Genomic DNA, 22,892 nt, shown 5'->3' on the forward strand with positions numbered 1-22,892 from the left:
CTACAAAGTGATTCAAGGAGTTAAGGAGTGAAACATTTCGATTTGATCATAAATAGTGTACATAGTGCAAATACTTGGTTTTTGTCAAGGTGATGAAGAGGTATGGAATCCCGGCACGTGCCCGACGCGTCGCGCTTGTCCACTTCCCCGGCGCTACGAGAGTCTCCTGCAAGGGCTTTCCTAATAACGCTCTCACAATTCACCTCAACATTATTCTTACGAGTTCTTTTTCTTCATGAGCTGTCGCATGAATATCTGAAAACCAAAAGCTGGCCATGTATCTTCCCAGGCAGCTCATCTCACATCTCTACCTCCAACTCCTCCGATCTCACCATCCACTTTCCCCGCCCGTCCTAATTCTCGTGGCCTTGGAGCCAGACGCGCTATGTGCATGCCGAATTCTCACAGCATTGTTTAAACGCGACTATATTCCTCATAAAATTCAACCAGTTGCAGGATATGGCGACTTGTCGCGTGCGGGGGAGGAACTGGTCCGCCCCATGCAGACCACCAATGGCGGCAGCGGAGGTGTAGTTGTCTGTCTCGGAGTCGGGGGTCTGGTTGATCTGGGCGAAATACTGTCCTTGAACAGCCCAGAAGATGAAGTGGAGGATATGGGTGGCGTGGAGATCTGGGTGTTTGACGCGCGACGGCCATGGAACCTGGGGAACGTCTTTGGCGGACAAGCCGGGCTGAACCAGCCCATGGAGGAGGTCGATGCCAATGCGCGACGGCGAGAGCGTGGCGTGGAAAAAGGCTGCATCACTTCTTCTTACACGTCAAAAAATGGCGGCATTGTTGTGTATGATGATGGAGACATTGAAGAAGAACTTCACACCGAACGAGATGCATATTACGCGTTGTTGGAGATGCCGGAAGTGGATGACGACGATGCAAGCGATGATGGTTCCGAAAATGAAATGCCAACGGGGTCGAAAAAGCGCAAATCTTGGTCGGGCCGTGAAGACGATGAGGACTCAGGCGGCGATGAGCCGCCCCATCAACGGAGGAGAAGCAATTCGGTATGGATTTCCTCTCAGAAATGAGTTGTTACCGAACTAACACGTTCTTCAGGGCTCTTCTATAACATCGTCTCCAACTCGTCGGAAAAAGACCGACATCAACTCGTCAAACTCGTCGCGATCTGTGACCCCAACATCTGACTCTCCGTCCCCACCGGAGACGAAACAACCCTCAGCACGCACTTTAAAGAAACGTTTACTCAGTCTCAAGAGAAAACATGACTCTGTTTTACAAGCCTACTATTCGTCTGGAACTTCATACTCGGAACCAATCTCGTCTTTGATCTATTCTCTGGCATCGGAACTTGGAAGAGACGACAATGACCTCTTGTGGCTTGCTATTGTGGGTGTCTCTAGTCTGGAACTCAGTGGTCGAACGATGACCGGTGTAGGTATTTCAAACACGTCAGAATCCGGCGGCTCAGCAGGTTGGGGTGGCCAGCGTGGTGAACACATTCGCCAAATACTTCGCGATGAAGTGCACCGTCTGAACCCACCTGACACTCAGGAGCGCGATATTAGAGCAGAGATCAACGGAGTCATTCCAACAACTGCGAGGTCACCAACTGATACGTCAATTCGCATTTCTCCTGAACCTCGTTTTCTCCTGGTACGCCACTGGTCTCTGTATGAGAGTATGCTGCACAGCCCTTACCTTGCCCCACGACTACACGTTTGGACAGAGAATGGCCGCAAGCGACTCCACAAACTTCTGGCTAAAATGGGTATCAGCCTGACCCAATGCCACCAATATTATACCCACATGGACATGGAATTGAAGCGTGTACTACGAAGCCGTTTGCTCAAGTACGCTCCCATGTACGGGTTAGATGGACTTGTGCCAGCGGAGGGCTCTTCAAGTGCTAGTGCCCGCGAGGGCTGGGGCTTTGTGCGCTGCTGGGGCTGGAAGGCCTGCCTTTCTGCAACAGATGTAGGTGTTATCGTGGGTGCAATGCTGGAAGTTGGGCCGCACGAGACTTCACCTTCGTGGGATTCCAGACGCTTGCCCCCAGCACGCACCAACAACGACAACGAAAACGGCATATCGGGCGAATCCGATCTAGCCAGTTTACTCCCTCGATTTTGGAGCGCGTATGACGCCCTTTCGTTGACATCCGAGTCTCCCACAATCCTTCTGGAGTCTCTGCCTCTGGCTCAGCATCTACACCGTGCTATCCTCCGCACTGGTACATCCTTGCTCTCCAAGCATCAGATTCGTCACCTGCGCGCATTCCGCATTGCCGTGGTCAAAGATGGACCTGATGTCAAACTCTTCGCAAATCCCGGTGCCCTGACGAAATTGGCACTATGGATTGCTGAGGCAATTCGAGTCCAAGAGAAAGATCGGGGTGATTCCGTCAAGATCGGTCGCAAGAGAGCAGCAGGAACTCCTCTTGTCCTTGCTGGTCTTGATGAAGATCGTGATCTCTATGTAGTGGTTGGTACTGGTGGTGGCGGTGGTGTTATTGACTTCGCTGCTATGTCCAAGCGCCAGGAGGAGCGCAAGAAGAAGAAGGAACTCAAGGATAAAAAGCAGAAGGAGCGGGCAGATCGCCGGTCTAAGAAAGCTGCCGAACGTGCCGAGCGAGAAGACGACACTGGGGCTGAGGACGAAGAGTCGGAGGAGTCTGAGTCCTCAGATTCGGATTCGGAATCCGACGAAGAGGAAGATCCTCGTGGGAGGAAGCATCTGCTCCGCAATCGCTTTGGAATTGCCTTCCAAGAGGTCGTTCAAGAGACAAATGCCCGTGTCCGCATTGATAGCTTTGAACACTGTGTTGTCGAGGTCCAGAAGGATGACCTCGGTGGCTTCCTCGAAGCTCTGAGCTTCCGCAGTGTGGTGGGCTAAATCTTCAACAATCATTCACGCAGTCTACGACCAGTCATCTTTGTTTACTTTCGATGCATGGGATGGCCTTGGGGGGATATATGGGAGGATACTGGACTCTGAAATCGGCTACATGCATAATGACCTTTGCATCGCTTCTACGGGAGGCTTTCTTACAAGCATTCGACTTCATTCTTGCATCCGTCTTCAATGGCGTTTATGGTGTTTGTTGTGAGGGAAACATGTCTGACTTCATCTAGTGCAATCCACATTTACATCTATGTAGTTATTATTGCAACGAATCTATGCATTTTCGGCCTTCTCTCCGAACTTCCGAAACCTCCCCGCATAATCCCCGCAGCATGCTTGTCTAATATCCGATCAGTACCCAATCTCCAATAGGTTAAATACTAGATCCTAGACTCAATTGATGCAGAGACCAGATCATAATCGAAAACTAATTACTATGTTTCAACCGCGCGAGTATCCAGTCCTCTCCCGCGAAAGCACTCTCGCCAAGCTCCCCGCGGAGTATTCCTACGACGCGCAAGAACAAATCACCCAAGCCCTCACCACCGCACCAATAAACCGCCTGGTCGTACTAGATGACGACCCAACAGGCACGCAAACCTGCCATGACATCTCTGTCCTAGCAGTCTGGGACATTCCAACCTTAAAAACCGAATTCCAAACCGCAAAGCCGGGCTTCTTCATTCTAACGAATTCGCGCGCCCTCCCACCAAAGGAAGCGGAGGAGTTGATCCACGAGATCTGCACAAACGTCTCACAAGCTGCGAGTGCCACAAACCAAAAAGTCGACATCGTCCTCCGCGGCGATAGCACCCTGCGCGGGCACTTCCCACTCGAGCCCGACGTCGCACAGAAGGTCTTTGGTCCTGCGGACGCGCTCATTCTTGCGCCGTTCTTTTTCCAGGGCGGTCGCTTTACTATTGATGATGTGCACTATGTTGCCGAGGGCGAAAACTTGGTGCCGGCGGGTGCTACCCAGTTTGCGAAAGATGCCACTTTTGGATATAAAAGCTCGAATCTGAGGGATTATGTGCTTGAAAAGGCACCTGGGAGGTTCAGCGCGGATCAATTGTACTCTGTCGCCATCGAGGAGATCCGAGTTGGTGGACCACAGGCTGTTTGTGAGAGATTACTTGCCGCGCCGAAGGGTGGAGTGGTGATTGCCAACGCTGCTGCTGAGTCTGATATGCACGTCTTCGTCGCAGGATTGTTGCTCGGTATGTCAGAATTGACTCTTAATACGGATGATTGAATACTGATTGTTTTCAGCCGAGTCGAAGGGGAAACATTTCCTCTATCGCACCGGCGCTGCGTTTGTCTCAACTAGACTTGGAATCCGCTCCAAGGCACCCATCTCCGCGGCTGAACTTCACCTGCCCTCACCTCGTCAGACAGGTGGGCTGATCATCGCTGGGTCATATGTTCCCAAGACTACAGCCCAGCTGAAAGTACTGACAGATCGGCGGGGCCCAACTGGCCAGCTAGCAATTATTGAGATGAAAGTCGACGACCTCATCTCGTCTCCTGAAACTGCAGCGCAGGCTGTGCAGCGTGTTGTCCAAGAGACGGAGTCTAATCTGCGGTCTGGGAAGGATACACTCGTTATGACGAGTCGGAAGCTTATTACCGGTGGTGATGAGTTATCGTCGTTGAAAATAGGGTCTGCAGTTGCCGAGGCGCTGGTTGATGTTTTGCAACGCATTGAGGTGCAGCCGCGGTTTATCATCGCTAAGGTATGAACTCGGCTGTCTCATTCTATTTTAAATGATCTGATGGAATGCTGACTTTCCTTAGGGTGGTATCACCTCTTCAGATGCTGCGACTAAGGGCTTGAATGTCAAGCGTGCTACGATTGTCGGCCAGGCAGCGCCTGGTGTACCTCTATGGCGATGCGACGAGGAGACGAGTCGTCACCGTAGTGTGCCCTTTGTCGTCTTCCCTGGTAATGTGGGTGGGGAAGAAACGCTTTGTGAACTGGTCGAAGGATGGAGTTAGACGCAGCCGTCACCCCATTTCTGCAAGTCATTCATATGAAATATGGGTGTAGGCAGCGGTTAGATGAAAATAATATCCGTTATTGTACATTTGGAATTTAATTGGAATTTATCAATCGTAGCAGGACATGTCATTCCAAGGTTGAAGAAATTTGCAAAGTCATAAAGATGCCTACAAATAGGTATCTCCCAATCATCAGGGTTCATACGTCGTAAAGCAAAAGCAAAAGCAATGTTCTCATTCCCACCAAAAGCTCACGCTGATGCCAGCCCTCAAGCCACGCACATAATGCCACCACCCAACAGGAATGTAAAGACATTCCCCCTCATGGAGAACAGTCTCCACGTACTCAGCATCCATGAACCCAGGCCACATCTCTTCCCATTGATCGAACTCGGCGGGAGACTGCTCGATAGCAGCTAGGTCAACTTTGGACGTGTTAGAGGTGTCAATCAAATGGCTAGCCAACGGCTGGGCTCCGGTTACGGGGTCTGGATCAGCCGACTTGTCAACAATTGTGACCACCTCCTTGCCCCGTGGGTAAATCTGGGAGGCAGGCGTGTGTGGCGAGTACAAGCGAATATACTTCGTGCCCACGACCTGCGCGAGGATGTTGTGATAAGGGTCATGGTGAAGAGGGGAAATAGTGGACGAGGGACCCATCCATATGTTGATCAACGGGTCCTTGGGAATATGTGTTTCCTCGTCTGATTCCCTGTCATCTGCGTCTATTTCAGGGGTCTGTTCAGGGTCCTGCGAGTTTGAACACGATTCAGATGTCTGCACTACTGCTTTCGCTTTCGCTTCCTCGCGTTGACGTTTTTTGTTATCATAGACTGGAGTTCCAGGCTCCGGGGCCGGCGGATTGATGTAGCAATAATCCGGGATGCTGAGGTCGCTGCGCAACTTGGGAATTTGTGTGAGCAAGTCATGTTGGGCTAAGTAGGCTGTCTCGGTATCTTTCTGGGTTTCCTGATATTCGCTTTTGTGGGAGCTGGTTGATGTCGGATTCCCGTGCCAAATGTAATTGTCCACAAAACTTCCAAAGGAAACGATCTTCTGTCCCCATTGCTCGTCGGTATATGACCTTCCCACCTCGATGGGAACTAATCTGCGACCCGCGAACGTGCGTTCCCACCAATAGTCCCGTGAAGCCCATGGGCGCGTTGTTATGGCCGGCCAATGTTCTATCGCGTCGGTTATCACCAGCGGGGTCCGGATATTTTGAATGTGGAGTTCGATGGAATCAAAAGATGGCGCCGACAAACGCGGTATGGGGTGTTCAAGGTCGGGGTTGGGGAGCGCATTTGGAGGGAAGAGGGGAGGTGAGAATTTCCTGCGTTTTGAGCGGAAGTATTCCGTGTCGCTGTCTTCATCAAGCCGTGGAGGGCTTGTGGCGTCCTCTAGTGCGCTCAGTAAATCTTCGATGAGTTTCTCACGGCAGGGTGCTCCAGTCATGATCAAGGCATTGTCGAGGATTTGCACGACTTCCGATATCCATGGCGCGTTTGGAGAAATTTGTGGCCTATGTTTGAATTTCTTGGTTTCTTCAATAAGTTGCGGAACATCGAGACGCGTTTTGAATGTATCTTCCGAGCATATGTTGCATCTAGTGATGATGATGACGCAGGCTTTAATGATGGACGCGTCGGTGTAGAGTCGTCGCCATTGAATTTGTACCCCACTGAAAGGAAACACGTTTAGTTTTTTGTTGGAAAACTCGAGCGCCTTTTCAGTACCGTTGAAGAGGACGTCTTGCACGTCGAGCTCTTCATTGCATCGAAGGATTGGGTCATCGGATTTCGGTTCGGCGATAAGCGACAGCGCGCAGGGGAGTATCGCATGTAGACTCATAGCGCAGGCAAAATGGAAAACAGAATAAGAGGCAAATTGCCTACATATGTATGATGTATACGTTGTCGAGCTCCGACGAAGTAGGAACTGAAAGTGTTGGTTCTTTCTAGGTTTTCCGCCTCAGAAATAAATTTCCTTCACCTTGGGATTCACCTTCGGACTACGTCTGTTTTGTTGGTTCAAGGCTTCCTGCTTTCTTCTCGTGTTTTATTCTTATTTCTCTTCATGGCAAGATGACACAATGGTTGGATCACCCCAATATACGTCAATATTTATTATATAGTACACTTTGTTCACAGTTAAGAGGGCTTCCTAATAACTATACAATAATCATTCCAGAAGTTCCATCACCAACTTAGGAATGCGAGAGACACCTTCACCTTTCTTAGCACTGACCGGGACAGCACACACCTTCTCCTTCCATGCCTTGGCATGGCCAGATGGGTGTTCAAATGAGCCATTCTGGACGCCAGACAAATACTCCTGCAGAGCACGGAATTGATCTTGTGTATTTTCCAGATCTGCTTTGGTAGCCACAACGAACCAAGGCTTCATATGTAGAGGTGTCATCGCCAGAGGGGGCAGAGCTCCATCGGGACCGACATTCGATGAAAGCCTAGCAGGCTCATCACTGTCTCTCTTCCACGGACGATGATCCTCCTCGTTTTCTTCCTTAAATGGATTCCATTCGATGATTTCATCTTCCCCTGGTGGTCCAGAGTCAGGTTCTTCGTCGCGCACTCGCTCATACTCTCCAAGCTCATGCCACAGCTTCTGCAATTCCTCCACGGGATCACCAAGACTGAGATCAACAACAAAGGCCAAGATTCCAGCCCGGTCGATGTGACGCAGGAAGCCGAGGCCAAGTCCTCGGTCAAGATGAGCGTTTTCAACAAGACCGGGAATATCTGCGATAGTAAAATGGGTACGGCGAGCCTTCGACTCTACCAGAGGACGGCCCTTCATGTCATCGGTAATGACAGTGCCAATGTGAGGAGAGAGTGTGGTAAATTCCCAGTTACCGATGCGGGTCCGACTGTTGGTCAACGAGCGGAGAAGCGTACTCTTGCCCGCATTCGGTTTACCAACCAGCCCGACATCCGCTAGAAGCTTGAGCTCAAAATCGAGCTCTAGCATCATACCGCCTTCGCCTTTGGATGCGAATTTCGGTCTTCCCATAGATCGTGTTGAGAAGTGAGGGTTTCCCAGCCCGCCGGCACCACCAGCAGCCAGAAGCATAGGTTTATCCATGGGTTTTGAGAGATCCAGCCAAATCGGCGACTTGGGCTCCATAGCTGCTATAGCTTGTCGCCGCGGATATGACTTCGGAAACTGTACCATGAAGAAATCAGACGGTTTTGAGGATGGGTGTAGTACCCAGCGATCGTGCCGAATGGGGTTGTATTCTGGATCTTCTGACAATTCGAGTCCTCCGTTGTCGGCTTCGGGATCATCGGGATCATCGGGATCCCCCCAAACCTCCTTCTCTTCTTTGGCGTTCTGGGATGTCTCCTTCGCCTCCTTGATTCGAGCCCACTCTTCCTCAACTGGGTCATAACGGCTCACCTCTCGAACCACAGTGCCGACGGGAACCTGAATCAGTACATCATCGCCTCGTTTTCCACCCTTGCTTTTGCCCTGTCCATTTCGGCCACGGCTTGCTCTCACAATGCCTCTGCGGGCCAGCTTATGAAGACTAGTCAAGCCCTCCACGGTCTGGATGTAGATGCCTCCTCCGCTACCGCCATCGCCGCCGTTCGGGGGTCCCTCTTCGACATATTTCTCACGCAAATATGCGACACAGCCATGACCACCAGATCCAGCATGCATTTTCACCCGGCATTTATCTTGGAAAATGAATCTTGAGTAGTCCTCCGGAGGGGGGGTCAAGATGCGACAAGTCCGGTGCTGACTGGTCGGGTACAGCAATTTCGCTGGATGACAGAGGATTGGCATCTGCGGTGGTGCTTTGAAATCGAGATCGTGCGACACACGGTTTTTGTGAAGTTTGTAGGAACGTTCCATTACAACGTGTTCTTGAAAGGAATGGTCGTTTGAGAAGGGTAAAACGGGCTCGTGGATGCGCCATGTTGTGTAGTAGACGGCTATTGCTCGCTCATTCTGCAGCTCAAGTTTTAATACATTCAATCAAGTCGGAGATTGATCTTGAAAAGCAAGTATAAACGTTTTGGGGTCAATTGCCAACACGGAACGAGTTATGACTTCAGCGGATTTCTCAAGCTCCCGATAAGATCACATGGCGATAACCAAGCTATACTGCACCTAATAGTGCAGTATATTACCATTGGGTTATGCTTGCACAGGAGCACACTCGTTTTTGCAATCTGGTTCATATTGAGATATTCACAATCTTCATGAATTTATCAATCGCGCCGAAGATGGATCCCTTCGCTAACTCCCAACCGAAGTTATTTGGCAAATTTTCGAATCTTGCAGCGACTTCACTAGCTTAGACGGTCTTCAACAAATATCTCCCCGAGTGAAGGAATCGTTTAACGGCTCGTTCAAAAACACCACTGAACACGTCCTAAGAAAATGCTCCCTTACCTCGCACGGGCTTCACTGCTATTTCACGCTCCTAGCCTCTATTCTATCGACATCATTTACTCCACAAGCCCTGCAAGAAGAGCTCGCTAGCTCACTAGGGGACGTTATACGACCTATTTCCCTTTCCACTGCCTAATCACTAGCTACGGTGCATCAGACTATAAATCTAGCAGTGAAAATACATCTTACTGCCTGTGCTTGCCTCCAAAGTTTCATTAATCGTCTCGAGTCCGCAGAGCCCCGTCGTCCTATAGCTTCCGATACTAATGTTATGAAAGGGCAGAAACATTATGCTTAGTTATTTTGATGCCCTTCGTAGCGGTGAAAAAGGCCGTAGCTATTATGCTCTCTAGAAAGTGGATTTCAAAGCATTTCGACGACTTAGTATACCTATCTGGAACATATGGCGATTATACCAAATGAGACTTATGCCCCAATCTCGTAGTGTGCTTTCACTACGGGGCAACTTGGTTAGCGGAGAGTCAGATCATACTGAATGGCCCCCTTAGATTAGAGCCTACGTATGGTTTAGTCTAGCAAAGGAAGGCGATGTGATTGTATAGTTTAGAAAACAAGTCCTGAAGTCCTGAGTTCTGAGAGATATATTTAATCGACGTGATAGATCAACCGACAGCACATGGACATAGTATGAATCGAGGCTGAGACGAGATGCATAATAAATCAAGTATTAAGATTTATCAAAATTATCCACGGGTGATCAATGTGGAGACAGCCTGCATTTTAGCGAGTCCATATTTGGCTCAGATGATTTTCTCTGCAGGACAAAACCTTTGGCTATGCAAGGATCGCCAGCGACAAACAATCCGACCAACGCCCAACTGCATTCTCCCGTATGATTGCCACCGCCTCTTAAGACCCCTCAGACAAGTATTTCAAATTTGTGCAGCCGTTGGACTTCGACATATGATATGTAGGGCCATAACAGCTACCCTGTTTGCATCTGCGAGTTGCCGTTGTGACTCCCCAGCTGATCCTGATGTAACAAAGCGACCAATCAACAAATGAGGCCGCCAATTCAAAGTTTTGGCTTGTTTCGTTCCCGCTTGGATTTATTACTCTTCTGTGGCTCTCCTAAAGTATTTCGGGTCGCTGACATGCAGGAGAAAAAACCGGTATGCCCGTGGATTTGTCAATTCTCAAACCTAAAAGAAATATGCTTGTATATACATGCTGTTTAGAAAGTCCGGAGACACTCTCAAATATCTCTCTATTATCACATTTCCATGGCCTCTAATCTGCCTTCTTGGTCCTATAGCTCAAGTTTCTATGAAGCCCGTTCTCACTCCCTTTCAACTGTAATTATATAGCGGCAAGCTCCTATTCCCTCACACCATTGGATTCGAATACCTTACTTATAAACTATTTCCGAACTTTCTGGACAACAAGTATGTAGCTGGCTATATAAATATGTACCAATCGAGGGTTCGATCAAGAACCTTGGGATCGCCAACACGCATCCGTGGATCCCTATGACGGCATTATAGCACGATGACTCCTCAACACTTTTTTCTCTGTGCTCTGGAAATCTCTTTCTCTTGCATCACTTTGATCATGGAGTCAACTTTCAGTAAAGAACAGCCTCGGGGAGTCAAGTATCCAATACCAGTTCAGGAATGCAACCGGGATAGCGAAAGCCTCAAACCCAGCATAGAGGCACTTAGACAGAAAGTTGAAAGGTTTGACAAACGGCTCAGTCTCCTCATAATGGACCTGAGGTCTCCTATGGCAGAGGAGAGGAGATCCAATGAGGTGGATAGGGAAGAACTCAGAGCTGTCAAATGTGTGGAATGTAGGATCAAGCGCGGGCCACATGCGTGTTCGGATAGTTTCTGCCAGAGCTTTAAACAAGCAGAAAGCAGCCGGGAATCTTCAAAGACTCATGCCAACGTGTCTAAGGAAACTCTGGACACGCTAAAGTATGTGCCATACACAGACCAGAAAGCAGTCGCCGCCCAACAACTTCGCATTGACACGTTGCAAGACCATGTTATCAACTTGCAAGATTCTATTCAACAATTCAATCACTTGAATGAACAAGTCAGCATGCATGAAGATTTGTTGAAGATAGCCAATGATCAAACGAAACTGCAACAAGAACTCATGCAAACCCTATGTGATGCGCAATTTTCGACGGCCCATCAGGTCTCTTCCATGGCAGACCAGCTTACACGCCTTGAACTACGTGCGCAATTGACACAGAAAGGACAGCTTGATGAAAATGACTCACAGCACCCGGAATCCGTTACTGGCAGAAGCAGTAGAGCTACTGATATCTCTGGTTTTGACTTCCTTTCAGACGAAGAAGCCTCCTGTCAAACTGCTTTGGGTTCGAGTTTTTGAAACACTAAAGTGCTTGCTTCGCATATCTCGATGATTTCTCACGTCAAGTACCACTGGGTTATTTTGGCATTTGGCTTTTGATATCTCGACGGTCAAATGAACTAGTTCCGCCATCACGATTTGCTCTTTTTTTTTTTTTTCTTTGGCAACGATATGCTATCGATGATGAGGGGTTGGATTAAAGAATTTTTTGTTTTTTTGTTTTTTTGTTTTTTTTATCTCATTAATTCGGGTGAAACTTTGATTTCTGTCTTGCTTTAAACGATTCAAACTTTTTTTCGTATATGGCTGATCAAGCCTCTCCAACAACATACATAACAAGTCATTTTCACATACCCGAACAAGGTGTCAGTCTGGATTCGTCAGGCAGAGTTTTGGCATAATCAAGGATGACTCAAGAGAGTAAGCTAATCTTATATGAGTTACACGGTTTTAGGCGCCAATTAGTGATACAAACTTTGATGCAACTACGAAGACAGAGTTCGACTACTCCTTTTAAGATCAGATGATGAATATTACCAGAATATGCATATATCCACGACACACCTATTACTCGAACCACGGAAAGTCGCAGTGCCCATGTGTATAGTTGTGTCTATAATGCCTTCTTTTCTTTGCGTGGGATATAATGCGTATATAGGTGAAAACCGCGCAGGATGGGGAGCCACACCGACCTGCATATCTACATGCTTAGCAGGATTACGTCTAGTCATCAACAGGGGCAATGATAATAATGAACGAATAAAGAGAGCCCAAGAGGAGCATACTTGTTGGTATACAGTAACTTGCATGTATGGGTAATTATTTGGAATTCTCGAGATTTGGAATCAACTCAATCTGTACTACCGGGTAGAAAATTTGATTAAAGCTTCGCAGTATCAACAGATCGTTCATCCCTATTTTCCAGTGTTACCTAAGTAGGTACTGGGTAACTAACTTGTACAGTAGACGTATCATAGAAGACCCAGCGATCTGAGCTGGTTGGTCTACGTCTTCCGCCTATAAGCTAGGTTCATCACAAATAGCACTCTTCGATCCGCTGTCACATCTAAAAAGGGTACATATCATGAAGACGATTCGCTCTTAGCCCAGGGCAGCAAAGGTACTTTGGGGAAGGAACCGGCCCTTGTTGTTGTACTTTTGCCGTCAGTCTCAGCTCTTGAGAGTTTATGCAGGTTCTGAATCTGGACTCTATCTGGAGACGATCGGTGGCGCTACATTTTCGATCTTCCTTTACGATTGAGTAAAATTTATGGGGCCATAAGAAAGTTCATGCATATGCTCTGCCGCTCGGGACTCGGGATCTGAGGCTCGGTTGTCTGATGGAGGAATCCGAACATGGTTGATGTATTTCCACAAGTAGCGTCAAAAGGAGGCACTGTTGCCTCGTGAATCGACACAATTTACTGTCACACCAGTGCGGTGCACCCAGTACGCTCTGCTGTTTTCTTGGGTATCACTGCCTGCATAATTGTGCATTCGATAGCAACGAAATGGGAATGAGGCTGAAGATGAGTTTGATCATTGTCTAGTACTGTATATGTATGTGTAGCTTTGTTTACACCCAGGATATTAGGAGAACAAGCATCAAAATATGGAATCACAAGCATCTAAAACAGGATACCTGAATTTTGAATTGAGTGAATCATACCCAAGTTGCCCTTCCACACAAATCAACGACATAAACAATGAGCACGTGATCATAGCTTACCCAATAATTCCGATGTCTAGACCGCTGCAGGGGAACGGATCTTGATCATGTCCCGGATCAGCCCCAAAGAGTCCAGAATCAATGAAGCAAGGCTAAAAAAAAGTACAGCATAGGTACACAATTTGACCAAGGTACGGAGTACAGGTCCAGCTGAAAGACCAAAGTCGGCCCCACTTGGTACCTTGGACAAAAGGCGTAAAGAAAAAATCAAAGAAAGGGGACAATGGCTGTTCACATGACCAACAATAGAATCAATAGTGTGAAAATCCTTGCAAAGACAAGATGTGATTCGTGTCCACTCGCAGAACTTTTGTTTTTTGTACCCGTCATCGCGGCACCGGATCACTGCTTCCGCTCGCCACTGGTGGGGTAAAGGAGTCGATCGTTCCTGTTGGTTACAGAAATAGAGTGGAAAAAAAGTACATACCTTTGTAAGTACCAAATAAACGTATGTACCGTACATTCTTGATATTTGGTCCACTAATGTACTCCATAGATGTAGATAGCTGTACTTATTCTTAACTGAGCAGGAACTGGTACCTTGTATGTTTCCGCGGTTCCCCGATGGTAAAGAATGACATTTTAGATATCTGATTCGTCCGCGGAGCCCCCGCTCAGCTGCCGGACCCAGCCCCAGAATTTCGTCACTTCAATGGATTCGATACACACTAAGGGACCTGCAAGGTTGTGCACTCTAGACAAATTCAGATCTTGACTTTTTATATTTTAATGTACAGCACTACGTTATGCGTGGGTCCTTTTCTACGGATACGCTTGCCGATTCCACACTCAATTTGAATGCAGCTTTTAATAGTGTCGAGTAAAAACACCTTTAGGAATCGAAACATTCCGAGATCTGGGATAAAACCCATAGAGTCCAGATCGGTATTTGGAAGGGCGGCTGATCGGCAGTTATTGTGACAGCGTGTCAGAATAATAAGCTTAGAGGTCCAGCTATACCTCTTCCTGGAGATACAACATACGAGATAGTACGGAGACGTGTTCTAGTCTTATACATCGCATCAGCAGTAAGGCGACGGACTCCACCATTGTGTCTAAGACCCAGGGTGGCAAAGTTCATAAGTATCAAATCCCAGTACTACTTGGACCATCGATCGCCAAAATAAGCAGCTTAAGGACATCATGTAACACATCGCGAGTCCATCTCGCGCAAGGTTCGAGATCGGAATCGAGATCGTATCAATGCTCGACACAGCAATTGACTTTAAACTCTTATTTTTCTCGATCGATCGGGTAAACTACGTAGAAAATTAGGTATCTCCTTGCAAAGCACACATTGCAGGGACGGCACAGTTTGTGGCGCTTTATTGATGTCGTGAAAAATCGACTTGGTGCCTTTTGGTCAAAATTAGGAGAGCCACCCGTGTCAAGCCGAATCGAGCGATTTGCGATCGATAGACCTGAGAACATGATTCATAATGATCTGCAATGCGCATACGTCTATTACCTACATGGGGTAATTGGTGGTGCTTTCGAGGGGCATACGAAGTTAAACCCTTGTGTTTATATTCCGCCCTTTTTGCTTTTTGCCGCCATGTTGACATGGAATAATATCTGGAATGATTGAGCAACTAGGCCATACACCACCGGCGCGGTGACACCCAAAAGTTGATAGATCACACAACTAAGTTTTCTTCCCGTCAACCATCACGGCAGAGGGGCCCGCTACGAAAAAGTCTGAGCCCACCAGCCCTTGGGGCCATTTTGCCCGGCTTCCCCTAGATCGGAAGCTAGTCATGTCAAAGGGAGTTTTCCTATACGTTGTATGCAGGGAATTCTTTTCCATCGTGCATTGTCTTTGTATTTTTCCTTTTTAGCCTGGAGTGGCCCAGCGCCACACAATCGATTATCTGGGATTGATGCGACTGTCAGAACCCGACAATACGGTGCGGCAGCTGTCTAACGTCGATCATGGAGCCTCTGTGCCTACTGTAGTATATAGTCAAAGCTAGATTGTTTAGCGTTCCCTTCCAAAACACAATGCCTGCGATGGATCAATCTGGACAAATGCCAGACATGGTGGCGACCTTGTCCCGGTATCTTGCCGAGGTGGAAAGATCTGTATGTAATCGAGCTGTAGGCTTGCTCTCGCATCATTGGCAATGTAGCGGTAATCGCGGCAGGCATATACGATCTGGGAATTACGAGTGCGCGATAGACGGCACCGACACGATGTCGGTGGAAGCCGCCTCACATTGGTCATTAAGCTCGATCGGGGGATATTGAGGTGCAAATCTATGGCGTGATGCATTATTCTGCTCACTTTGGAATGGTAGATATAGCAAGGGCACAGTGAGGAATGTAGGAGCTTTTGGGACAATGTCTGACGACGGTGGGGTGGAACACGACATAGTAGATCCAGAATTTGAACGTTCACGTTGTATACGATGTCACTGGCTGTTGGAGCCAGCACATATCGGAAGAATCACCGAAGTGTTGATAAGGGCATCGTGAAACGGATAACTCGGCGTCATCAATGCTCTAGAAAGATGCGTCTTGGCTCACCGTCTTTTGCGAGGCTCTTTAGGTTGGGCAACAATAACCGCAGAGGTCTGGATATCGATATGGGCTACATACGCCCCACCGGTTCAAATCACGATGGGCGTCGAAAATTCTCGACGGTCAAAGTCGGACAGCTTACCGGCGGTGCAGATGCAAATGGCGGGGCTGCGAACAATGCGCCATAGGTTGTATAGCAGACGTGCAGTTCACCGAGCCCTGTGTACCAACAGGATGCCAGGAACGAGGACCCGAGGTTCAAAACAAGACGTCAAAGCATCCACCCTTGTTGCAGCAGATGAAGGGATTGCAGCCAAGAGACACACCGCTTAGTGTCAATCATTCTCATACCCGGTCTATTGATGCAAACGAAGCGGCCAGTTCATCTTTGTTTACCCCCCTTTTTAAAAGTGGCGAGAATCGGAAGAAAGGAGCTGGGGTTCCTTTCTACCCCCACCATACATAGAATATTCGGTTGGCTGCAGGGTCGGGTACTTGAAGCCTCACATGATCGACGTCTATATTACAATGGGAACATGAATCTGTGAGAGTTTATATAAATTATTTTTTTTAAAAGCATTATTATTCCCCGCGCTTTGTTCACAGTCAACCAACAGTTGGGTCGCAATACTCCTTCCGAACAGTCCGAATGGATATCGAGGTCGACACGACTTCGCTGACGGAGCTACGGCGGCAGCGCACTGTCGCGTGATGCAGGGAAGATAACGGGCTTCATTATTATGAGCAACATGAATAACAGTCACCGCTACATCCAAGTCGAACCACGTTGGGCATTTTGGGTTACGAATACCCTCGAAAACCTGCCATCAGTTGATGGTTGGCCCTTGTGGCCAATGGTATCACTGGATGAAATGCATGCATTGCGATCGATGTTTCATGCATGGAAGAATTTGTCAACGCGCTGCTTGTCAGAATCGGGGCTTGTATCGGCCTGTTGTTGCAGTTACTTTTTTTTTAATGATCTTTGATGAATCTTTGTATCGCCAAACTGTTTGCTTGCCCGAGATCAACAATACTACGATCTGGTTACATTTTGTTGCACTGACGGTTTGACAAGGTACAAAAATCCGCTTTAGGCGGCGTGGAAGTCTACCGGTATGACGTTGTTACTATCATTAATGTTTTTTATAACTAATTAATTCAAGGACTTCGTGATCATCGTACATACTACTATATACAAAACCATCTCACCGGCTTGTTTGCCCCTCTCACTCGCGTGGTCTCGAACAATTTTCCTGTACGCCATTAAGAATGGAGTCGATCAACTAGTGCATATCTTTTTCTATACGAGATTCAAATAAATGGTCCCACTTCTTCCCGATCCCTTGGGTCTCATGCAAGTTGCGCCTACTGGGTCGGCACTTTACCGACTTTTCGATAGATTCCATTGCATTTGCCAGATACATTGTAAATAAAAAGTGGCAAAAAATAAATTTGATTATAATGTAATTATGCTCTATTGCCACGTTGTTATATCTTTCTTTTCTGCCTAGGCAGGATTATGTAAAATATTTGTATAATATAAGGGGCAAAGGGGTAAAATGGTGGACATTGTTTTCCCCTGTCGCGATCGACCTCTAACGGCCGATAAATGAATTTCGGAAGTGTCGGTGAATTTGTGACACGCTCAGCTGATTCTTTGGGGTCTTCTCGAAGGTCTCACAAATCAATTACCATTTAAGAAAACTAACAATACATGTTTTAGAGTATATTTTACCTTTGTAGTACCCCATACGGTGTGTATGTACATACCTTTAGTGACAGGACGATCATCGAGGATTTCAATAGCCTCTCTTTTTTATACCGGTTCGGCTCCATCAGTGCCAAAGTGATGGGAGGGACATGCCGTGCTTAAATTTTGGGTTCTGCGAAGTTGGAATTAATATCCCTTTCTTTAGAGCCACTGGGGGATCGCGAGGGTAGACATCATCCGACCCACTATGCTAGATTATGATCGATGGAACATTTTTATGTCGCGCAATAACTAACTAGTCATGTCTATCGAACACACTTCAATCCCGACTAGATGGACAAACTGGGGGTCGATTTTTCCCTCAACGGTTTTCACCTTGTACGGTTGTATACATTTTGGTCTCCGGACAATACAATATGGTTTGACAACGGACGGGACGGCGCCCAATTGGCTTCATACCAGGTTTTTTCTCTTCTTGAGATGTACACCGCATGTCTAGGTGATTGACCCTTCGTACGAAACTTGCTTTAGCTCTATGTATGCTTGAATGCTATTCCGCGATTTTCCACGTTTTGCCTATCTTTGGACCCAATCTGCCAGTTCACCTTCAACGTCGATGTCTGAAAAGTTCAATTTCTCCTGAGAACACCTTACGACTATACTATACAACGTACACTAGGAAAGCGGCTAGCGGTGAGGACCCCGCTACGTGAAGAGTATGACGATATTGAGATTACAATATTTATGGTATACTCCGTATGCTAGTATGGTTTCTGGTTTGACACAGAGAGACACTCTTTTTTTTTCTTTTTCTTTTTCTTTCATTTTGGTCATTTTAATTATATCAATTTAGTTTTCGATTCTCGATCTCACATAGTCCAAAATTTTGTCGATGTATTCTTTTTTTCGTCTTTCTCTCTCTCTCTAGGTTCATACTAGTGCTACAAGTCTCGGGGAGGCGCAGAGTCCAAAGGATGCGAGATCTATCATCTCACTAGGGGACACTAAAACCACACCTCTGGGTAAAAAAAAATAATAAAACGGATCACCCCTGCCTTACGCCATACGGGTGGTAGCAGTTAGCGCCGTTTTGGGGGCTAAGTGTACGCAGTAGAGTAGGCCTAACGCTGTTCCCCGGGGGCCCGGGACTCAGGGCAGTGGGTCTGAATAAATCAAACTAAACAGGATTTAGTATGTATCAGCCTTTACCTTTTTCGCTCGATCTGGGGGGATGGATCAGATCTGTCGAATTAAAATGTACTACAAGTCTAGTAATTTGATTTTGATTTTGATTTTATACTGTGCTAGTGTTACCAGACCAAGAATGATCTGATTTGATTGATAGTTCTGATTCTGGATTTTTATAAGGATTTCGGAAACCAATGTGTTTTCCCCCGAAAAATGGTATCAAATGGTATAAAAATTCATATCCCAAAAATTAAAAATAAATATATACTACAAGTAAATCAGAATCATGATGTATTCCTTCTTGCCCATTGGTTCTCTCTCCCCCTTTCCTTACCTCCGGGGTACTTCTTCCGTTCCCGCCTCTTTTTTCTTCTTCTCACGGAACATGTCAAATCTCTATGAATGGTCAGATCCATAAAGTTCCCCGATCCATAAATAATAAAACCCTTTTAATATAATATAAAATATATGATATTATATGTTATTATAATATAATATAATATTTTGATATGTATATGTTTTTATTAAATTCAAATAAATAAAGGGAAAAAAAATCACATTGACCCACTTCGTTCGTCTTTATCCTGATTCAATGTTTGCTGGCAACCGCATCCTGTACAGCTGTAACCGAAATCTCTATCCATGGATGTGTGGTGATGAACCGTTGACGTTTTAGTTCTTTGGCGCCTGATCATGTCTATAGACCTATCCACTGTCAACTTCATTAGTATAATAGCTTCCCCTTTCCCACTTCATTGTCTTCTTCTTTTTCTTGGAATGACCCTCTCCCTTCCATCCAATTGAGCCTCTAAACTTGGACATCTTGATTCCCCTTTCCAATCTCCATATACCTTATTAGGATTCTTCATAGATCCCTTTCTTCATTCTTGAACTCCTAGCCACAGTCAAGCCCCAACTCGATCTCGTGATATTGTTCCTCCTATAACTTTTCGAAGGTGTCAACTCTCTCTCCCTTGCAGGTGTCTCATAGTCTCTTGAGAACCCGAAGATTTACCTTATCGATACCGATTTTCCAAAGGGGGAGCAATGCTGAAGCCCTAAAACCAAAAGACGGTCCTCCTTGCTCCAATTGCACCAATCTCATATATCAACCATTACATTCTCTCCCTTACAACTTAAGATCCACTCTGGGAAAATCAAGGAGACAAAAGCACCTTTTTTCTGGTACTTTGTTTTCGATTTTGGACCTGTCATTCAACCTATTTTTTTTTAAGGGAAGCGAAGTGTATTCGAAGGCTCTGCGAAATTCTTATTTATTGCATATTTCGACCTTCGATATCTCATCACAATGTTCCAACGACCAGCCTGTCTACAGGGCCGGCGCTCGAACAAAGATATTGAAGATGACTCGTCTACATTTCCAATCCGGCAGTTGTTCGTCTTAGGTAAGTGGTACTTTTGCAATGCGAACTATGAAATCTCCCCCCTCAAACACATAGTTATGCCAGCACGCGGTCCAACATCTATAACCGAAGCTTATTGATTGCTGACGATGTCGTGCAGCACTCGTCCGGATCTGTGAACCGATTGCTTTTATGTCAATTTTCCCATATGTATATCGCATGGTCGAATCATTCCATGTGACGGACAACGACCGCCAGATTGCGATGTACGCTGGAATGATCACATCCGCATTCACCTTCGCTGAATTTTCAGCGGGTATGTTCTGGGGGCGTATGAGTGATCGGATTGGCCGTAAACCAGTGCTCATCATGGGCTTGGTGGGCACGGCCGTCAGCATGGTAGTCTTCGGATTTGCGCCCAACCTGGCCACGGCTATGATTGCACGCGCGCTAGGCGGCTTATTAAACGGCAATATCGGGGTTCTTCAGACGACGGTTGCGGAGATCGTCACGAAGAAAGAGCACCAACCGCGAGCTTATTCGATCATGCCGTTTGTCTGGTGTCTCGGATCGATTATTGGACCGGCTATGGGCGGCGCTTTGTCCCAACCCTGCGACAACTACCCGGTCCTCTTCTCGCGCAACACCCTGTGGGACAAATTCCCGTTCCTGCTGCCCAACTTGGTTTGCGTCACTGTTCTAATTTGTGGAATCGTGGTCGGTTGCCTGTTTTTGGAAGAAACGCACCCCGAGAAGAAGCACCGCCGTGACCGCGGCGTCGAGCTCGGCCAGTGGTTGGTCAACATATGTTGGGGTTCGCGCGTGCAGCTTCCTGATGGTTCCGATATGATTGAGAAGAAATACTTCGATGATGCGCCTGGATACGGAAGTGTCGAATCATCACCTTGCTTGCGCCCCAGTGACGCTTCTCCGGCTGATTGCGACTTGGAGGGGCAGAAGAGCCGTGCGCCCAAGGCATTTACCCGAAAAGTCATCTTGGCTATTATTGCCTACGGGATCCTTGCATAGTGAGTTGGCACAGCACCCTTCTATCCGATACGTCTGAACGAGTTACTGACATACATTTTTCTGTTGCAGCCACAGCGTATCATTTGATCAGCTGATGCCTGTTTTCCTGAGCACTCCCATATCCGATGACGCCGTATCGTTGCCCTTCAAGTTTACCGGCGGTCTCGGAATGGCCACGAAGACCATCGGGTTTATGCTCGCTGTTCAAGGCGTGTACTCGATGATTGCCCAACTGTGGTTTTTCCCATTTGTCGTCAAGAACTTCGGCACTATTCGCTGCTTCCGCTTCGTCTTACTTGCCTGGCCCCCTCTCTACATGGCTGTGCCTTACCTCGTTCTCCTTCCGGCCAAGTTTCAAATGCTTTCTGTCTATGTGTCCCTCATCAGCAAGATTACCTTCCACGTCATCGCTTTCCCATCCATCAACATCCTTCTCGCAAATTACGCCCCATCCACCAAAGTGCTGGGCCGCATTAACGGCGCTGCCGCCTCAACCGCTAGTCTTAGCCGTGCCTTTGGTCCCACCATCACTGGTATGCTCCACTCTCAGGGTCTCGAGAGTGGCTTTTCCGTGCTCGCCTGGTGGGCATGCGGCCTTGTCTGCTTCATCGGCGCCATCCAAAGTTTCTGGCTGGAGGAGGAGTCATCCGAGCCAGAGCGTTTCAAGACCAATCAGCCTGAGTTCGAGGAAGAACAGCGACTGCTTTCTTTGCGCTCTAGTCTCGACACTGATTTCGACCCCTCGCTACTCGACCTGAAGGCTCTCGACGAAGTCACACACGATACCAAGGTTTAAACAACCGAAATTTGCATTTTTTGCAGCATCTTCCTACTTTCTCTCTGGCCTTCTGGAAAGGCATTTATTTCTATTCTCATGATACCTCATCTTCTTCTTTTCTTATGATTTTTATTCTTTGGAGACCAGGGAGTGGCGCATTATATAGATGGTTTATTGCATATGCCAAGGCATAAAATTGGGTCTCTTTTTAGTTTCATTTTGGAGCATCGACAGGTTATATCATGATCATACTCATATGCATCAATCAGGAGGCTATTCGTGTTTTTGTTGTTCAGTTCATTTATGACGCAAGCATTCTATCTTTGTTAGAGTATGTTGTTACGATTCGCTCAATGTTAACGACTGTCTTCATCTCTACAATCTTCTCTTGTAACTATATCCTAGACCACTCCATATGCATGTTTCACTCATGACAGTGGACCTGCATATTCATGGTTTCCGACGGGTGTCCGGCCATTTTTGAAATTATTTCAAATCCAAATCAAAATCAGATGACATTTGCAGCATGTTATATAGTCTCTTCATGTTCCCCCTCAAGACACCTGTCATATGTCTCTTCTGACGGCGGGGAGTGGGGGGTGTGGTCCACAAATCTCCAGATCCCAAGCCCTTGAAATCAAAGAACAAAAGTCCTAAAGGATCGCTGTAGCCTTCCCGTTCGGCACTTTTTAATTTTTTTTTCAAAAGTCTGGGGAACCGAGTGAACCGAGATGCTCGTTCCCGAGGGCAACTTAAATTCCGAGCTGGGGAGGCACTCCACCAGAAACCCTCGATACTTCTCCTTTTCCCCATATTCTTCGATCTTTCGCATTCATTCGTTTACGTTTAGTTTTACAGACATTTAGTGCCACAGTCCAATCACGGAGGATAATCTTTTTCCGGTTTTGCGGAATTTACGCGGAGAGGGAG

At 47.1% G+C, this 22,892-nt stretch overlaps 7 protein-coding genes across 7 annotated transcripts; 5 read left to right on the plus strand and 2 right to left on the minus strand.

Moving 5' to 3' along the window:
• Nucleotides 1-275: 275 nt before the first annotated feature.
• N7529_004984 (cell division control 45 family protein) lies at nt 276-2,871 on the plus strand (the record flags this gene model as incomplete). The annotated part of the gene is made up of 2 exons (XM_057240511.1): nt 276-1,022; nt 1,075-2,871. 2 exons carry the CDS (start codon nt 276-278, stop codon nt 2,869-2,871), a joined length of 2,544 nt encoding a protein of 847 aa, XP_057099806.1.
• A 445-nt stretch (nt 2,872-3,316) lies between these two features.
• N7529_004985 (uncharacterized protein) lies at nt 3,317-4,875 on the plus strand (the record flags this gene model as incomplete). Its single annotated transcript, XM_057240512.1, has 3 exons — nt 3,317-4,097; nt 4,150-4,613; nt 4,675-4,875. The coding sequence occupies 3 exons, from the start codon at nt 3,317-3,319 to the stop codon at nt 4,873-4,875; spliced, it is 1,446 nt and encodes a 481-aa protein (XP_057099807.1).
• Nucleotides 4,876-5,112: 237 nt separating this feature from the next.
• Nucleotides 5,113-6,729, minus strand: N7529_004986 (putative JmjC domain protein; the record flags this gene model as incomplete). Its single annotated transcript, XM_057240513.1, has 1 exon — nt 5,113-6,729. The coding sequence occupies one exon, from the start codon at nt 6,727-6,729 to the stop codon at nt 5,113-5,115; it is 1,617 nt and encodes a 538-aa protein (XP_057099808.1).
• Nucleotides 6,730-7,059: 330 nt separating this feature from the next.
• Nucleotides 7,060-8,754, minus strand: N7529_004987 (GTP-binding protein Obg; the record flags this gene model as incomplete). Its single annotated transcript, XM_057240514.1, has 1 exon — nt 7,060-8,754. One exon carries the CDS (start codon nt 8,752-8,754, stop codon nt 7,060-7,062), a length of 1,695 nt encoding a protein of 564 aa, XP_057099809.1.
• A 2,268-nt stretch (nt 8,755-11,022) lies between these two features.
• On the plus strand, nt 11,023-11,658 carry N7529_004988 (uncharacterized protein; the record flags this gene model as incomplete). Its single annotated transcript, XM_057240515.1, has 1 exon — nt 11,023-11,658. One exon carries the CDS (start codon nt 11,023-11,025, stop codon nt 11,656-11,658), a length of 636 nt encoding a protein of 211 aa, XP_057099810.1.
• Nucleotides 11,659-15,777: 4,119 nt separating this feature from the next.
• On the plus strand, nt 15,778-16,077 carry N7529_004989 (uncharacterized protein; the record flags this gene model as incomplete). The annotated part of the gene is made up of 1 exon (XM_057240516.1): nt 15,778-16,077. One exon carries the CDS (start codon nt 15,778-15,780, stop codon nt 16,075-16,077), a length of 300 nt encoding a protein of 99 aa, XP_057099811.1.
• Nucleotides 16,078-20,100: 4,023 nt separating this feature from the next.
• N7529_004990 (MFS transporter) lies at nt 20,101-21,980 on the plus strand (the record flags this gene model as incomplete). Its single annotated transcript, XM_057240517.1, has 3 exons — nt 20,101-20,197; nt 20,316-21,183; nt 21,254-21,980. The coding sequence occupies 3 exons, from the start codon at nt 20,101-20,103 to the stop codon at nt 21,978-21,980; spliced, it is 1,692 nt and encodes a 563-aa protein (XP_057099812.1).
• Between the last annotated feature and the right edge of the window lie 912 nt (nt 21,981-22,892).

The sequence above is a fragment of the Penicillium soppii genome (genome assembly GCF_028829465.1).
Source record: "Penicillium soppii strain IBT 18220 chromosome Unknown utg000004l, whole genome shotgun sequence".
In the NCBI taxonomy this organism is placed as follows: Eukaryota; Fungi; Ascomycota; class Eurotiomycetes; order Eurotiales; family Aspergillaceae; genus Penicillium; species Penicillium soppii.